At 55.0% G+C, this 17,781-nt stretch overlaps 1 protein-coding gene across 3 annotated transcripts in view; it reads right to left on the bottom strand.

Annotated features, from left to right (window-relative positions):
* Window positions 1–791: 791 nt before the first annotated feature.
* The window catches only part of PRIMA1 (proline rich membrane anchor 1), a 61,577-nt gene continuing 44,587 nt past the window's right edge, over window positions 792–17,781 (bottom strand). For 2 of the 3 annotated variants that reach the window (XM_036844741.1, XM_036844742.1), the window contains exons 4-5: window positions 16,708–16,837; window positions 13,095–14,168 (exon numbers count right to left, since the gene is read on the bottom strand). In XM_036844741.1, the coding sequence (XP_036700636.1) occupies window positions 13,940–14,168; window positions 16,708–16,837 (359 nt within the window). In that variant the 3' untranslated portion in view covers window positions 13,095–13,939. Of the gene's footprint in view, window positions 3,944–13,094; window positions 14,169–16,707; window positions 16,838–17,781 lie in introns of those variants that run through there. The other variant, XM_036844743.1, reaches the window with a different exon arrangement.

Below are 17,781 nucleotides of genomic sequence, written 5' to 3' on the forward strand. Positions count from 1 at the left end.
CAGGACACGTGTCAAGTTTCGGCTAAAGACAGCTCGTGGAATCCCAGGTGGAGGTCGGGGGGGTGGTGTGCCACTGAGAGGACAGCCTCCTGACTCTCAGCGGGGACTTCCACGGCTCCACTCCGCTGCCTTGACCCCAGATGCCTGAGACACAGGCCCTTTCCTCCGGAGCCGCTGCACTGAGCCGACATCCCCCTGGGCTGTCAGCTTGGAGAAATTCCAGGCCCCCAACTCCGGGCACACAGGGCCCTCCCAATTGCCTCCACGGAGCTGACTCTGAAGCCGTGGGGAACCCAGGTAGAGGTGATGGGGTCCAGCAGCACCCCAACTGGGGGGAGATAGTCTGGGTTGGGGTCCCCCTCGGTCGTGTCCAGTGGCTGCATGCTGAAAGCACCATCCAGTCTGCCGGGCACTTTTCCGGCTTCAGCTCTGAACGTTCCATATTTCAGGAAAACCCCCCAGTCCCAGGCAAACTAGGATGGTTGGCCAACCTCCTCTCAGCTGAGTCAAGGGTCAAGATGGCCGGGTTGGGGATGAGGGAAGAGCTTGATACCTTGGAATCCCCATAAATGCCAGCCTCGGGGCATTACAATAAAACCATATAGAAACCAGGCAAGCAAAGTACCACGAGCAGCCAGGTACCCAAGGTACCTGGGTCTATAGCAGGGTCTCAAGGAAGGACCACACCGCCACACTCAGTCCGCTCTCTCCTTCCCCACTCCGCCACAAATGACAACTGACAGCCATCTTTATAAGTATATTTTTATTGAAAATAAAAAGGCATGGTGCTTTCTTCCTCATAAGTATCATGGAGCCCCCCCCCAGCGCTGCCGGTCCTGCTTCCTGTGCAACATCTCAGCACAGAGTCGACATCAGTGGCTTGTTGGTGGGCAGGACGGCACCGATGTGTATATTTGTCCATTGAGACAGAACTCCTGGGAATAAGAGCCATCTTCCCGGGTACTCTCGGCACACGGTTAGGAAGGCAGGTCTCAGGGTATTTACATTCATGCATTAGATATCTCACACTACCTGGGCTGTTTAAATCATACTTTGTACAGATTCAGAGAGTACAGTAATTATATATATATATAGATATAGATATCTCTTTAAATATATATATAACTATATATAATATATATGTCTATATTTTTACAGCTATTAGTCTTTCTTCCAAAACTTGCTTTAGAAGCTTCTAAGGAACACCTGAAAACTCTGGGAGATCTATATGCCACTCTAAAGTTGGGCTCAACTAGGAGACGGTTGAAAAATATCTATTTGAGAAAATGCAGAGAAGGAATGTGCATTTCGTTCTCGAAAGTTCAGACTAGTCTGAGGATTGGTCCGTGTTTAGGGGCTGCAGATACATTCCTTAAGTTAAAGTTCTAAGCTCAAACACCAGGCTGGGGCGGTTTTGGTTGCTTCTGTTGCTTAAGCTGAAAATCCAGTGGGGCTCTCCCCCTGCACCCATGAGAGCTGTCTTCCAAATGGCTGGTTCTGGGTTTGTTCTCAAGTGAATTCTCTTTTAAAAACTGGGCCCTTCTCTCAGTTTTCACTAACTGGTGAGAGATTTGACAAACCCAATTTGGGGGAATTTATGCACAAACGTTAGCTTTCCATGGAGCCCTGGCTGTGTGTCTCCAGGGAAGGGGATACTGGCCCCAGGGTGATGGATGGATGGTTCACCGGGGTTCCTCGTGGGGAGCCTCGCCGGGGCTGGAGGATTAGGCTAATTGCAAAATCCGGGCCTCCTAAATTGAAGCTCAGGTTGGGGAAGGTGGACCAGTAGGTCTGTGCAAAAGCCGGGCTGCGACCTGCCCCCCTCGGGGTCCCCCCGAGACTGGCTGTCCAGCACTCCACGATCCCTTAGCCTGGATCCTTCCCTCTGGCTGAAGGTGCTCTCCTATCACTTCCGAACCCAGGATGGCGTGTGCTTAGGGCTGGGGTCCCGCCTGGGTCAGTGTTCAGGGATGGGGGGGACTCAGCAGAAGGCTGCAGGTAGTGGGGGAAGTGCGCTGGGGTGGGGTGTGCCCCGCTGAGGACCCACAGCCTCTGGCCTGCTTGTCACCCAGATCTGCATCCTTGGGAACTGGAGGGCATGAACCATGACTACTGTCAAGTGCTCACCAGGGACGAAGGCCACAGGTGGCCCTGTGCTAAGGTGCACGGGGAGAGCAAAACCCAATCCACACCCACACTCAGGCCTCACGCGCGGGGAAAACGGAAAAGCAGGAAAAATCCTTTCTGGGAGAGTCTGCCCTGGACCTGCCCTCAGCCTGTACCCGCTGACCTGGGAGCAGGACCTGGGTCAGGGTCACAGCGCACTCACCTTTTCCCCTGCGCTCGGCCCACAGACAATTCCGTGGGCACCAGGGCTCCTGGACAATGGATGTTTCAAGGTTCAGCCCAAATGGGGACTGGTTTTCAGTCTATCAGTCTCCCCTGGATGGGAAAGTCTCACCTGTGGCCCAAACACCCCCCAGAGAACGACACTGATGGCTTAGGAGGCGGTCAGGGTCCCCAGGCTAAGTCCCTACATAGCCAGCCAGTGGAGCCGTTGGCTGGGTCGGGTCCCTTCTCAGCAGGTGTGTGGCAGTGAGGGAACCGCAGGGCGTGTTCTCCCAGCGCGTGGGCTGTGCAGAACCACAGGCTGCTGTCTCCAAGGGCCTAGCAATGCGCCCATGGGGCAGGTGGCCGCCTGCCAAAGAGGCTGGCAGATGGGGGTCACCGGGCCAGTAGAGGGGGGTCCCCAGGCCTGGAGGGTCCCTCTCCTCACATCTCCTTTTCTTCCCTTCATCTACCAACCACTCCGGAGGGCTCAGCGCTTTTAGAACATAAAAGACATTCAAAGCAAGCCACAGGAAGAACACTGCCTCCTTCTGGGTGACGGGAGGCCTGGGGACTCTCAGGGAAGGGTCTGGGTACCAGGCCTCAGGGGAGCATCAGGGGCCCCGGCGCTAGGCAGGGTGGGCCCAGCCCAGAGGACCGGCGGTGGGTTTGGCACAAGTGGTGGCTTCTGCCGGGGGAAAGGCAGGGCCTGGCTCACGTGGAAGCGTTGGTTCCTCGAGGGTCAGGTGGGGGAATGAATCTGAGGACCGGCGTAGTGGCCCCTGTCCTTCCTGGGCCCCGGGCCTGAGGTTCAGTGAGTCGTTTTTCCCTGGACGGCCAGACTCCACCCCGGGGTGTGAATGGGCCCCTCTGCTGGGTCCGGAGAGGACTCTGCAGGCTGGGCTCCCGGCCCTCCGTGGCAGGGGGTCAGCAGTCAGGGGTCCCAGGCGTCGGTGGGGACGGGGGTGGGGAGAAGGCAGGCCCTGAAGACTGAGACAGCTGCAGATGGGGCGGCGGACAGATGTGTGGGAAGCACCTTTGAACGGGGACGTCTCACGGATGCGCCCATGGCTTCTGTTGGGAACAGCTTGGTCAAGGAAGAAGCAGGCGGGCTTCCTGGGGAGGAGGAGAGGTTTCCTTTTGGCTAAAGGGGGATGCCTCCCCGCCCCGGCAGACAGACTCCCTGCCTTCTCAGAGCGTGTGCTTTAGACAGCAGCCCGGAGACAGTCAACAGATCAAACGCAAGACAAGGAAGAGACGGGGCCGCGGGTGGCAGCGCCGCCCCGGGTGCTGCACGCAGGTGAGCCTGGCTCAGCACGGTGTCCGCTGCCCCTGCCCGTGGACTGACCAGGGGCGAGGCTGGGCAGAGTATGGTTTCTCCTTCGGGAGGCTCGAGGCCTGCAAGGCAATGAAGTCCCGACAGGCCCAGTGTCAGCTCGTGTCCACCTGCTTTCCTGTGTCCACTAGTGCCGCCGAGGTGCCCGTCTGGCCAGCGGCCCGGGGCCTGCAGACTCACAGCACGGCGCTGTTCACGTCCACCCCTTTGCTGCTGTGCGAGGAGGTCATGGGATACTCAGCCACACCGGTGCCGTTCTCCTCTTTCCTCAGGGGTTTCCTGGGGGCCGGGGCAGCAGCGGGAAGGCAAGGGGGGGGGCAGGGGCATCCATTAGTTATCGATGCCTGGCGGGGGGGTATCTCACCCTCCTAGTTTTCCCGCCAGGCTCTGTTCGAGGTCAGCACCCTTGGGGTGCTAGTCTTCGTGGGACTCAATGAGAAGCGGGATGTGGTCTTAAACTAGGGTGACAATATAATGTCATGCACACGTAGCTGACAGTGAAAGAGGGGAGCCGTGAATAATGGAGCAGGGACAACAGGCATGATTTGGAACTGTTCTGGACAAACCAGAATGTACACTCAGCCTAGTAGGATATCTGGTCAGGCTTTGGTTGGTCTCTTTGATTATGAGCCAACAGATGTGACGATGAATATTTGGGGTGCAGACGGTTAAAAGAGGAGAGGTGCTAGTGGTTGGACTTTATATCTTATCTCTGTGTGATCAAAGGCAGGTGGAAAATGTGATGAAGTGGATGGTGGTGCTGGTGGTAATGGTGGTGCTGGTGGTAATGGTGGTGGAGGCGGTGATGGTGATGACAGGGGTGGTGGCAGTGATGGTAAAGGTGGTAGTGATGGTGGGTAGAAGCGGTGGTAATAGTAATGGGGGTGGAGGTCCTGGTGGAGTTGATGGTGGTGAAGATAGTGATGGTCGTGGTGGTGGTGATGATGGCCATGACAGCGGTAATAGTAATGGGGGTGCAGTTGATGGTAGTGGTAATGATGATGACGGTAGGGATGGTAACAGTGGTGGTGGTGGTGATGGTGAATGTCCGGACTAAACTAGTGCACCCCAGTGGTTCTCAAACACTTCACATCGAGCCATTTGAAACTCACTCCAGAGGCCCTTTAACCCCAGGAGCCATTCCTCTTACAAACGCAGGGCATCGGGAAGGCTGGGAGGGAGGCTTTGAGAAGGCTTGTGCCCACTCGCTGAGACTCTGAATTCACAGCACTGTTTTCTGGCCTGGCTCAAATCCCACCTCCTCTCCTGCATGGTTCAGGAAGGCTTCGGCCCCCAGCCCCAGGCCTGAGCGGCCACAGCCTCCCAACAGGTCCATGCCATACATGCTGTGTAGCCCGACCCCATGCCACAATCCTGCTGTCTCTTGGGTGGATCTGAGGCCCATGAGGCAGCAGCTCAGACACCTCCTGTATCCCCAGTAACGCTGGGGCTGCGCCTGAACTGGCTTTCATTGCGTGTTGTCTAAGTTGAATACTTGCGGTCATGGTTGAAAGCCTAGGGATTGCATCTGCCTTCTCAAATGTCCTCAGAGCCTCCCCAAACCCATCAGGAGAAGGCCTGGTAGGTGGTGACAGCTTGATGCCTATGGGATAAGGCCCTTGGTGATTAGTTTAGGGGAGGGAGGGTCTGTGAGCGGGTTATCAGGAGTTTCATGGGGTGGGACTACCAGGCCTGCTCAGAGGCCACATGGCTATCAACCACACACTTTCTCGTCCCCTCTCACAACGGTCCCCTGAAGAAGCTAGGCCTGAAGTGACGAGATTCATTTCATGGGGAAGCTGAGGCTTAGGGAGAGCTGTGACTTGCCCAAGGACCTCCCAGCTAGTTTGTGGCGGGACCTGGAGCACCACCCGCTACTACTATGTCCTGGTCCAGACATCTTTCTGCTAAATCAGCATCCTGCTGCTACTGATGATAAAGCAGGCATTCCCCCCCAAATGGGCTCTGTGGTCCAATCACCTTAGGAAGGCCCTCCTCCATCCTCCTCTTGGAGATTCCCCAAAGTTCTCAAGAGTCCTCCCAGAAGCCTGTCTCATTTTGCTTTAACCCAGCACATGCTATGTTCTAGGGTCTGAAAACCCCATTTATGTAGATGCTCACAGACACTTTCTGGAATTCAGAAAGGGCTCAGACAAGTTGCCTTGTTTGTGATGGGCTCCTGGAAATGATAGACTCTGAGTTGACCTCTCCCCCTGGGCCTTTCTCCCTCTGTCTCCTTTACCTTTCCTCCTGTCCCACCCACCCCTTTCCAGGGGCCTCAAGCAGCTCTGACCTTGCTGGGTGGGCTTGATTTCTGACTCAGGGAGTTTTACCTGGCCTGGAAACTGGGGTGTGGGGATGCGTATTCTTACAGTGAGATCCTTTGTTGCTGCCAACATGAGGCCACCGATGGACTTAAGTGAGATTCCTAAATTCGTCATTAATATAGAGGGATTTCATCAGAATCAGGGTTCCAGAAAGTAGAGGCAAAAATCTCTGGGCCCAAAGATTTTTCTGCTTTTCTCCCTAATAAATATTCAATCTTGGGCTAGGTCTGAAAAATCAGCTGCAATGGGTCCAGGGCAGGGAAGATGAGGCTTAAGGGCCTTCAAGGGTGGATAATGAGGGACTTCCCTGGTGGTCCAGTGGTTAAGACTCTGCGCTTCCACTGCAGGGGGCACAGGTTTGATCCCTGGACAGGGAACTAAGATCCCATATGCTTCGTGGCACAGCCAAAAAAAGAAAAAAAGAAAAAAAAAAGGGGGTGGATAATGAAGAGATGAAGGGGGTCTGGAACTCACAGGGAAATGGACAAAGCCTGGGGGGCACAGAGTTCCTGCACTTTTTAGGGAGTAGGTAGGAAATGAGGTAGGATTCCTTCTGCCAGGAGGAGAGGAGAGATTTCTAACGCAGGCTGCTGGCTGGGAGACCCCTTTGCATTCCCGGGGCCTTGGGGGCCTTGGGGGGAACGGTGGCTCAGAGGGCGTGGCTGGAGGGACACTGGGGACAGGGCCAGGAGAGAGCTCCAGGGCCTTCTCAGTGACTCAGCCAGCTTCCCAGACAGGAAAGGGGGTCTCGGCAGGGGCTCCACCCAGCAAAGAAGGCAACATTTGGCGGGCGCAGCACTGCCTCGGGAGCAGTCCAAGAGCCTGGGTGCGCTGCGCTGAGGGGAGAAGTGGCTGTCCCAAGGGCTTTTCTGAGAAGTGAACTTGGTCTGCTCCCCTCCCCCACTGGAGCTGAGCCCCCATCCACTCTGCCCCCTGGGCTGCTGCCCCAGCCCAGTCCTGAAGCCCTTCCGGGGTTCACTGGAGCCCGGTGGAAGCTGGAGCTTTACCAACGGCAGGACAAGGCTCTGCCTTGAACCCCGTCTCCGTCCTCTCTCTAAGCACGGCTCTTCAGGGTGACGCTGCGGAAGTGCTGGGAGGAAGAATCAGGCTCAGTAAACCCAGCTCCACCACTTTCTAGCCATGTGACTTTGGGCAAGCCACTTAACCTCTCTAGGCCTCAGTTTCCTGGTCTATAAAATGGGCACAATAACGGTGTCCATTTCATAGGCCCGTTGGGAGGATTAAATACGTTAATGCGTGTCAAGCCCCTAGATGAGCATCTGGCATACAGTAAGTGCTCCATAAGTGTGTGTTAGCTCTCAGTACTGCGGTTGGAAAGGGGTCAGCGGGGAGTAGCCAGTGGTCTCCAGTCCGTACAGACTTCCCACCTAGTGTGCACCATGCAGGGCTCCTGAAGTGCTAGGGAGGCTTGTGCGGACCCAGACGGGCCCCTCCGGGAGCCAGCCGGGGAGGTCCCGCTAAACCAAAGAGAGGCCTTTCCACCCGGTTCGTGTGGGAAGACATGGGCGCAAATGGCTGCCTACATGGCCTGGTTCCTAAAACCAAGAGAAAGGGAAGTGAGCTCTTCCTTGGCCCTGTGCCCGACTCCCAGCTGTCGGAGGGTGAGGTCTCCCACCTTGAGACCCCACGCCCACCCCACCCCGGCCTGGCGCACAGGGGGCCCCCCGTTCTCTGCTTGGAGGGCGGCGCCGATGGCTCACTGCCTGCAGAACACCGGCTGGTCCAGCCTGGGCCGGCGGAGCCCTCTCGGTCAACGCTGGCAAGACTGGCACAGGCCCCACCCGCAGCCCCTGCTCTGTGGGGTAACTGGAAGCGAAGAACAGCTCTGAGGGCTTGAGGGGGGGCTGCGGCTGCTTTCTTGTCTCACGCACCCCACGGAGGGTCATTCTCAGCAAAGTGAGGTTAAAGGTCTCAGACCCCCTCTTCCAAAGGCATTCATCCTCCCCACAGCCCACTCCCGACACACACACACACACACACACCTACGCACAGACGCACACACACATACCACACTACACGTACGTCACATACACACCCCCATATACACACACAATACACAAACCCACACATACATGCACACATATACACTCATACATGCCCCCCCACACACCCATACATACACATACTACACACACATATACACATACATGCACACGTATATCACACACATACATGCTCACACACACACACACATGCTCACACACATACACACACACACAGGGTTCCACCATGAGATGCCTCTGTAGACTGCAGATTTCTCCAAACCTCGTCAAGAAGCCAAAGACAAGCCTTTCTGGGCCACAGAGGGTGTCCCTGACTGTGAGAAGCAGCAGCCCCATTTCCCACCCCGCATCCTCTGCCATCACCAGGGGAAGGCGAGCCAGGCACGTGGCTGATGAACAACCTCACACTCCAGTCGCGTCCCCTGTGCTCACCGTCCCCCCACCAGCCACCAGGGCGTCCTTGTTCGGCCACATCTGCTGAGCAAGTCGAAGGATGGCACCGGGGAGGCTGTGGGGCTCATGTCCGCCTCGGGACCCGGCTGGCAGGACAAGGCATCTGGATCTTATTCTGAGGGCAGTGGCAGCCGTCAGAGGAATCCTTGTATCGGGGATTCCTGTCTATCCCCTCACCCTGCCCCATAACCTTGACCCAGCATGTCTGGAGAGACGAGTTCAGGGAGGACGGAGCTTCTTGGTGACAAAAGAAGAAGGCCTAAGAAGCAGGGACCCGTCTGAGCCTCCCATCCGCTGGTGCACCCCGCAGGGCTCCTGAACAGAGGGTCCCGGGCAGACAGAGCAGCTGGTCCCTACAGCCCGCCTCCTACCACCAGGATGGGATTTCATCACCCACCACAGCATGTGGACCCCTTGGGGCGGGGGAGAAGCACAAATAAGCCCAAGTAAGTATCTGAGCCCAAGGCAGGTCAGGACACCCTGCGCCCCAGCCCCTTCTGGGCCCAATCTCTTCTTGGAGGGAGAAGTGTGGTGATGGTAAAAATAATGAGAGATACTGTGGCATCTGGGACTCAAAAGAAATCTGCGTGTTGATCCCACCACTGGGACAGCCGAGAGGATGGCAGCGTGGCTCAGGGGAAGGAGTGCTGGCCCAGGAGTTAGAAGGTTGAGTCTTGGTCCTGCGGCAAAGCACTGGAACCAGCTCTCCGAATCCAGCCCAGGTCCCAAAGGAAGTAAGATGGTTTCTGAGCAGCCGAGGCCATGCATCTGTGCTCAGCACCGATGCCAAAAGGGTCCCTCCTCGGAGCATACTACTTCTAACTTAACTCACGGTACAGCCAGACATGATAGTCTCAAATTCCAGCCAGAGAGGTTGGATCTGGGGGCCTGTGGGGAGTGGCATTGCTATAGAAGTGGCAGATGGGAAAGGCTGGGTCTCAAGCACCCAATCACTGCATTAGGCCCCCACCTGTCCCAAGAGGTGTTGGTGCAAAAGATAACCCCAGTCTCAAGAACCCAGGGATGCAAGATGCATTCGAGGTGAATTTCTTGCTCCTGGAAGTTCATGGCAAGTTGAGGCTGGATGAAGAGGTTCCACTCCTGTTCTGAATCCTGGACCCAGCCCACCCTGTCTTCCTCTGGCCCCTGCTCTGACCCCGACTAGGCAGTTCAGCAGAGGCCGGGGAAGAGAGGGCTGGGCTGCTGGGTGTGTCCTCTGGGGGGGAAGGGGAGGCAGCAGATGGCAGGGCCTGTCTCCTCTGGGGCAGTCTCAGCCGAGAGTGTGTCATGTACGGGTGGCAGGGAGGCCAGGCCTCTCCGGGCATGGAGAGCGGGCTGCTGAGTCAGTGTGCGTGCACTGGAGCTTGGGTACCGGGCAGGGGCTTGGCGGGAGGGGGCGGAGATGGCAGACGGTCAGGAAACTGATGAAGGGGTGAGGCCAGGCATTAAAACCGTGCACACGTTATTCACTCTAATAGCAGATTCTACTTCACTCACCCAGAGGGAGAGGAACAAAACGACTAAGTTTACTGAAATTCTACATAGAGTTTGTCATTTTTAAAGGCAGACTCTGGCAAGTCTGTACAAACAACGCTCCATTCGCACCACAGGAAGTCATGGAAGAGTTACCACGTGCCAGGCGTGTGCCAGGCGCTGTGGAGGAGAGAGAGGAGATAAGTGAGACAGGACGACCACTCCCCCATCTAATGTGCCTGTGTGTGCGTGTGTGTGCGTGTGCACAGTCACTCACGCACTCGTGCACGAGCACATGCACATGCAAACACCAACATTAACCGACCTAGAGCAGAAAGCGGAAGTGTAAATCCAGGGAGAGCTACAACTCTAGCACTTGGCGGGGAAGAAAGATCTAACCCAGCCCAGGGCACCATGTCTGAGGAGGTGTGTTTGAGCTGGGTCTTGAGTGAGCAGTAAGGACTCAGCTGGAAGCCAGGAGGGCAGCTCCCTGCATCCTCAAAGGATGTGAGAGGAGAGCTGGAAACCTCTGTGACCTGAGCCACGTCTCGTCCCCATCCAGGTCTCAGCTTCCTCCTACGACCATGGAGGTTTATTCTGGCTCAGACATCACGGGAATCTCATTTGCCCTCCTCCATGGCATTCCAGCTGCCCGGGAACCAGGTCTTCTTGACTTGCCATACACTCAGTAAGAGCTAATCCTCTTCTGGGCCATGCCAAAGCTCCAAAAAGAACGTCAATTCTAAAAAGAAAACTAACTTCACTAAACTGTCTTGCTATCAAGTCTATGATTCAGGAAAGATCTTGGACAAATTCCACGATGGAGTCAAGCTAAAGAAATAAAGAACTGGAGTGGGAGAAGGAGAGGGAGAGAGCTGAGTGCAGCAAGTTCCCAGAGGGGAGCTTGAAAGGCTGTTGGAGAACGCAACGGCTGTGCATCAAGCCCAGAGAGCTACCAACCACCTGGAGAGGAGGACGGATTCTCCAAGACAAGCATGGAACTGACAGATTGATCACCTGATGTATTTGACCATATTGGGAAGAGGCATCGCTAACTCCAGGGAAGGAAACAAATCATAGGACACTCAGCTGTGATCAATATTTACATTATCACTTACTAAGGGAGACACTGGCTAGTCACTGAACCTCTCACTGGAGACACCTATAGGAAGTGGATGGGAAGTGCTTTGTACGTCTGTGGGTAGTGTTAGGGTCCTGAACCTTGTATCTGCTATAGTTAAAAGTCAATTGATAATGTTTCAAATTGAAAGAAAATGTAAATAGAGTATCCACATCACTTAGAACATGGAGGGAAATACCAGAAGGAACAATTAACACTCAAAAGTGGTTGCCTCTTATGAATGAGATTTGGGGAGAAAGAGGGACAATCAGAGGGTTGCTGGTTTTCTTAATAGGCTGTGACTCATTTGACATTTTTAACTATGCGCATGTGTTGCTTTAATAAAAATAAAAATTAAATTAAAAAGTGATAATGAACGTTCAAAGCTCTAACCATACTTTCTAACCATAAAGCCGCCTCAAGAGGCACGCACGGCACTCCTGACACTGGGGTAGGGGAAGCACCTCTCCCACCCCCTTCTCTTCCTCTCCCTCATTACCCCGAGGTTCTCTTTTTTCCTCTTCATAGCACTCAGTCTTTTAAAGCACTTCATTTATTAATTTGCCAGTGTGTGTGTTTGATCTGCTTCCCCCAGAAGGAGGGGGTGGGCAGGGACCCAGTCCTGTTTATCGTTACATCCCTGACATCTAGTCTAGGCCCCAGCACACAGTAGGTGCTCGATAAATATGTGTGGACCAGCACTGGCTCACTGAGCAGCTTATGCCAGTCAGTGGGTTCTAAGGCCCATCAAGGAGACTTGGGTGTTCAAAAGTGCCTGTTCTCCTGGAAGCAACTCAACCACGAAAAGCTGATGCGCACGGGAGCCCAGCAACGATGTGGGTGCCCAGGCACTCTCAGGTGTGCAAACCACAGCGTACTCCCAGGGAACAGCATGCTTGCTTATTGTCTGCAATTAGCAGCCTGCAGGATGGGCCAAACTGTTCTGCAGCCTTTTATTGGTCTTTCAGCCAATACCTTGTAAATTAGAAGGAAGTGGCTGTCAAGTGGCTTAATGGCAAATCGATGGCAGAGGGTGAAGAACCCGTGCCATGCACCACCAAAGGAAGCAGGGTGTTCTTCTTGTGCCTTGGGAGTGGGGGGGTAGCTCAAGGGAGGGGGCTGGGAGGGGTGAGGCCGTCTCTGCAGCACAGGTCTCTGCATGAAGGGCGTGGCCGGCAGAGAAGCTGCAAACCCACCTAGGAGAACGACCTCACTCTTGAGGGCCCACAGGCCTGTGGGGTGCCACCTGGCCCTCCTTCCCAGGCACTGGGCACCCCGCACCTTGGAGCTTGATCTCCATGCCTCTCGCTGACTCCGGCTTGTCTGAGGTCCTTGTCCCTCCCTGGACCAAGAGGTTCTTCTGTCCTCCCTGCTCACAGAGCCTTGCTCTTCCCTCCAGGCAGTCCTCTCCCATTGTAATTCCTGGTCCTTCGGGGGGCAATCTGACTAACACCCACTTCTCCCCCCTGGGATGTGTGCAGTGAAGGCAGGGGCTGTGCCTGAAGCACCCACCACCAAAGCGCCCAGGCCAAGCACAGCCCTGGCACCTGGCCCAGTATTTACACGTCCGGGCAGTGGAAGGACCTAGTGGCAGTGGTCCGCCTGCCATCCCAGGACAGAGAAACAAAGGCTCAGGGAACTGGACAGAGACTTGAGGGACCCTCACTTTGAAGATGAGGGCAGTGATACCCACTGAGCTGGGCTGGGGCTGGGAACAGAACGCGGGGGTCTTGACTCCCAGTTCTGGGTTCTTTTAACAGCTCCAGGCTGTCCTGTTGTCTGATGACAGGTACATGCCAGGCTTGGGGTGGGGAAGAGGCCTGGATGGAGCACGAGGTCCAGAATGCCCAAGGGCTCTGGGGCCTGACCATCCTGTGGTCACAGCAAGCTCAGAGCAAGGAGCCACTGGAATGCAGACCGCGTGGGCTCCCCATGGCTGGAAACCCTCCAGAATGTGGGTTATTGACAGGGGACTTGGGGGCCACTGCACGTGTTAGTCCCACTGACTAACACGTGGGATGGGATGCCCATCTCCTTCCAAAAAACTTCTCAAGACCCCAGATCTAGGTGAGGCACCTCCTCCTCTGGGATCCCCCAACCTGGATGCCCTGTGAGCACCTTACCTCCCAGCACAGAGTTGGGACCTTGGGAACATTTGTTGAGTCACAGGATGAAGTTTGAGTCACTGAGTCTGTGTGTGGAAAGTGCTAAGTAGACCCCACCTCCCATCAAGGTCAATGCCCAGTGAGGGCACCATGGGGGTGGCTCCTTCTGCATGTGCCCCACCCCCGTCTCCTCTCATCCCTGCGGCCACACCCCACATGCCAAGCCGAGCTGGCATCTCCAGAATCATCTCCTTCCCATCCCAGCTGATCCTAGAACCATCCTCCCAGCAATCTGGCTCCAAAAGGCTGTGTTGTGGCCGTTCACAAAGATCTCTTGGAAATCCTCCCCTAGGACTCCAGGCTGTGAGAGTGTTTTTTTTTTAAGAAAGCAGGGTCTATCACTGAATTTTCCTTTTAATGGTTTTATAGCGACATGCAATGCTTTTGTCTCCTGAGAGAAAAGGCATGTTTCAGATGAATTATTAACCAAAAAGAATTGACTGTGAGCAAGAAATCTTCCATTTACTCGGGAGAGAAATGCATACAGACAGCTGCCTGCGCCAGGCTATCTCTTACAGAGGTCAACTGGGGGAGCCGAGAGGGGGCATTTGCTCTCCTGCACCGGGTGTAACTTCTGCTTGCTCCTTCTCCCCCAACCCACGAGAGGTTGATCCACCTTCCCCAGGTCAAGCTTCCTTCCAGGAGGGTTCTGGGAGAACTGGCCTCTATTTCTGCCCCCACTGACCGTGAGCAGCAGCCCCTCCGGTCACCGATTATCCGTCCTCCTGCGCCAGGGATGCCCTCTCTGGTCTGTGAGGGTCTGGACGGCAGAGGGCTGGGTCTTCACACAGAGGAGGCTGCTGATCTTGGCGCTGGGGCAGAAAAGGGACTGTGCTCCGTTTACTACGTGGGCCTGGGAGGCTGACACCTATGCAGTGTCTCCTGGGCTCCTCTGTTTCTTGGGTTTGGCCAATGGGAGGCACCTTCAGGAGACCTGGGAGCCTGGAGAAAGAAAGGGTGGGGAGTTTTCTCCCCCGACTTGCTGTTTTGGGGCTGCATCTCCAGCAGTTCCAACCACAGGTCCTGCTGATTAGCCCTTCTTTCGAGTCTCCGGGCTCTCTAGGTTCCCTGTGTATTATTTCCGTTGTCCTAGGGGTGCTAAGAGCTACCACCGCTTTTAGTCCTGAAATGCTTCATGAATTCCACCGTTCGGTGGACCTGCCCACACCCCCTGGAGGAGGCCCCGCCCACACCCTAGGAGGAGGCCCCGCCCACACCCCCTGGAGGAAGCCCCGCCCACACCCTAGGAGGAGGCCACGCCCACACCCCTGGGAGGAAGCCCCGCCCACCCTCCGGGAAGGAGTCTCAGCCACACCATGGAAGGGACCCACTGAACCGTCTGGGGCGAGTTCTCTGTCTTTCCAGGCGGCTGACAGACCCGGGAGCCGAGAGCCCAGAGCCGGCGGAAGGAGACGGGAGGCCCCTCCGGTTGCCCCGAGGGCGGTGAGGGCGGGGCCTCCACCCACGTTATGTGAGGGCCGCCGCTCCGCCGAAACAAGGCCACCGCTGGCCGAAACGCCACAGTGCGCAGCTGTGAACGTCAGCTTCTTCTGATAGGTTCGCCCTGCCCTCCTGCCCTTGGAGCAGGTAGCCCGATTCTTCAGGAGAGTTTGGGGCAGAGAGAGAGAGGCGGAAGCGACGCTGTATCTTTTGGAAGAGCCTGAGCTTATTAAAAAGATGGTGCAGCCTGTCTCTGGGGGAAGGAGGGTCCTTGAGGGGACTAGTGCCCCGTTCTCTGGCAGTGCCCCGGGTGGATCTTGCACACTGTTCCCCCAGAACCTTCAGTAGCTCCCTGTGTCTACTGAATCACGGGCCAACGCTCCGCCTGGTGGGGCAGACGCCTCCCCCGTCGGGCGCAGGGCTCCCTCCAGCCTCACCTGCCCCGTCACGGGGGCTTCCTGGCGCCTGGTGCTTTTGGGCACACAGCTGCCTTTGCCTGGAATGCCTCCCCTGCTCTGCTTCTTAAAATCCTCCTCCGGCTGCAGCAGGCTCTCAGCTCAAATGCTGTTTCACCCCCATCCGAGTTCACATGACTTCTGCCTTTCCTGCCTGGTCACCAGGACACTGCCACGCTGTTGGCCTGATTCAGCCCTTCACCCTGTGTGCCTGACCATATATGCATGTTTTAAGACTTTTGACTTGATATTTTACTCTTTCTGCTTTTGAATTATTAAAGTGAAATCACACAGAACAACGGACTAAACGGGTAAAGTTAAATAACTTTGGTCTTACGATTGCTCTGAATAGATCCTCTAACTTTGGGCCTTAGGGAATTTTTTAAAAACTTTCTTAAAAACATATTAACAATCCCTATGGCCCGCTGGCGTTTTGCAACATTATTGTTTGTCTTTTGATTTTATCTTCCCCTAACGTCCCCCAAGGCCAGGGAGGCCATTTTTTTGGAGGAGGCTAAGAACTGGAAATCAAAGGACATAGCCAGAGCTACTGTATTGTAACTGCAGGGGGTATCACACCGTGGCCTACTCTGCCGTACTTAGGGCCCTGGACACACCTCAAACCTCCTCAGGCCCCAACAATAACCATACTGAGCTGCACACCCCAACTCAAGTGAGATGGTAGTTAACAGAAATGTCGGCAAGTGTTATTGAAAGATAATTTGCTGTTTGGATCATTCATGATCCTGCTGGAACACTCCTATTCATCCTTCAAAACCCAGCTGAGGTGGCACATTCACGGAAAACCTTCTCTGAGGCATCGCTACCTCTCCTCCCAAGAGAACCTCACTCGCTCCTCTGTCAGCCTTCTTCCTCTGTCTTTGACTATGGAAACAGTGAAAGTTGGTGCAGTACTTGGTGAGCACGTACTGTACACCAGGCACTGCAGAGTATACATATTATGCAGGCCATTCACAGAAGGCATCTCACTATTCCCCAGGGTGAGACCATTACTACTTATCCCCATTTTACCAATAGGGAAACTGAGGGCCAGAGAGCTGATTTCCTCCTGGTCACACAGCTTGAACTGGAGTCTGAATTTAGATCGGACTCCGAAACCCAGTTCTCACTCCAAACCAGCATGGCACCCCCTCCAGCCGCTCCATCACCCACCCTGCAAGGATTATTTCCATACTCCCAGGCCTGGAGAGAGCTCTTGACAGCAGGGCCTGCGACTTACGGATAGGGGAGCTTTATACTGCATCGAACCTGACATATAATTGGCGCTCATCAAATGCTCGCTGAACCCCCTAAAATGGCAGGGGCATAATATCTGAGATCAACTTTAAATACTTCAGCAAAGAAAAAGATACAAAGAAAAGGAAAGAGAGTAAATATTAGCCAAATCTTGATAACTGTTGAATCAGGGTGATGGTAGATGGGCGTTCATTGTACATTCTTTCTGCTTCTTAAATGCTTAACAATTTTTATTATTAAAAAAAAAACAAAAACAGAATGGGGGTGGGCAGAGGACCCCTGAGCCCAGCTGGGGTCCCCTCTGGGCTCAGAGCTGGGTGAGCACTCACCTCTTTATGGCTTTGTAGCAAATGATGACAAGCACAGTGAGAAACACCAGGGAGGCACAACATACCGCGATGATGATCACCAGCCCTGACCACCAGCTTTCCTCAATGGGACACGAGGTAGCGTTGGGAGCTGAAAGAGACGGGAGCAGCCTGAGTGTCCCCTGGATGAGTGGGTCCCAGCCGGCATCAGAGGTGGACCGTTGTGGGTGACACCACCGCCATCCATCACCCGGATGAAGGCTCTCCAACCTGTCCTGCTGTCCCCACCCCCGCCCAGCGGCAGGTGACATCATGGTTGGCCTCCAGCCAGGCAACATGCTCCGAGCTGGGGTTAAGCACCGCACCCCGGGCCATCCATCCTCCCTTGGCATGAGCTAACTGACAGCAGGGTCGGGTTTAATTTCCCATGAAAAATAACAGAACATCTCATTCTCTCAGTTGGGGCATTAAATCTGCTTCCTCTGAAGGTGAGGGTGAGGAGCAGGGCTCACAGAGCACACTGGGCGGGGCAGAGAAAGGGAGGCCTGTCAACATCCGTTTCGTAAGCTGATTTTTGGCAAGAGGCAGATTTTCTCCCTTCTTGGGTTTGGTCCATGTGGTGGGTTTCCGCAGCTGTCTCAGCCTGCACAGGGCGGCCACAATTTGGAAAGCATATGACATGGGTGCTGCAGGGCCCCCTTGTCGTTACTCAGTCCGTGGGGTCCTGGGGGTGAACCTGTCCTCCCCCTTGGCATGAGCTGTGTGGGTGGACCCACACACGGGTGTAGATGAGGCTCGCAGCAGAGCCGGTTTCCTCTGCTCTGAGAAAAGCAGAGACATCACACAGCCTTATCCCAGAGGCTCTGGAACACCTAGACCCACCTGGAAAGAATTGCCTGGAATTGCAAAAGGAATGGAAGTGAGGGAAAGAGAGAGAGGAAAAGGGGGAGGGAGGGAAAGAGACAGGGGGCTGGTAAGGGAGGACAGATGGACAGACAGACATACAGACATTACTAGTTTGGGGCAGTTCTTCAAGATGTGAACATATGCAAAAGAATCAAAACTATGCCCCAGACTTAATAATAGGCACCTCGA

Source organism: Balaenoptera musculus, chromosome 2, assembly GCF_009873245.2.
Source record: "Balaenoptera musculus isolate JJ_BM4_2016_0621 chromosome 2, mBalMus1.pri.v3, whole genome shotgun sequence".
In the NCBI taxonomy this organism is placed as follows: domain Eukaryota; kingdom Metazoa; phylum Chordata; class Mammalia; order Artiodactyla; family Balaenopteridae; genus Balaenoptera; species Balaenoptera musculus.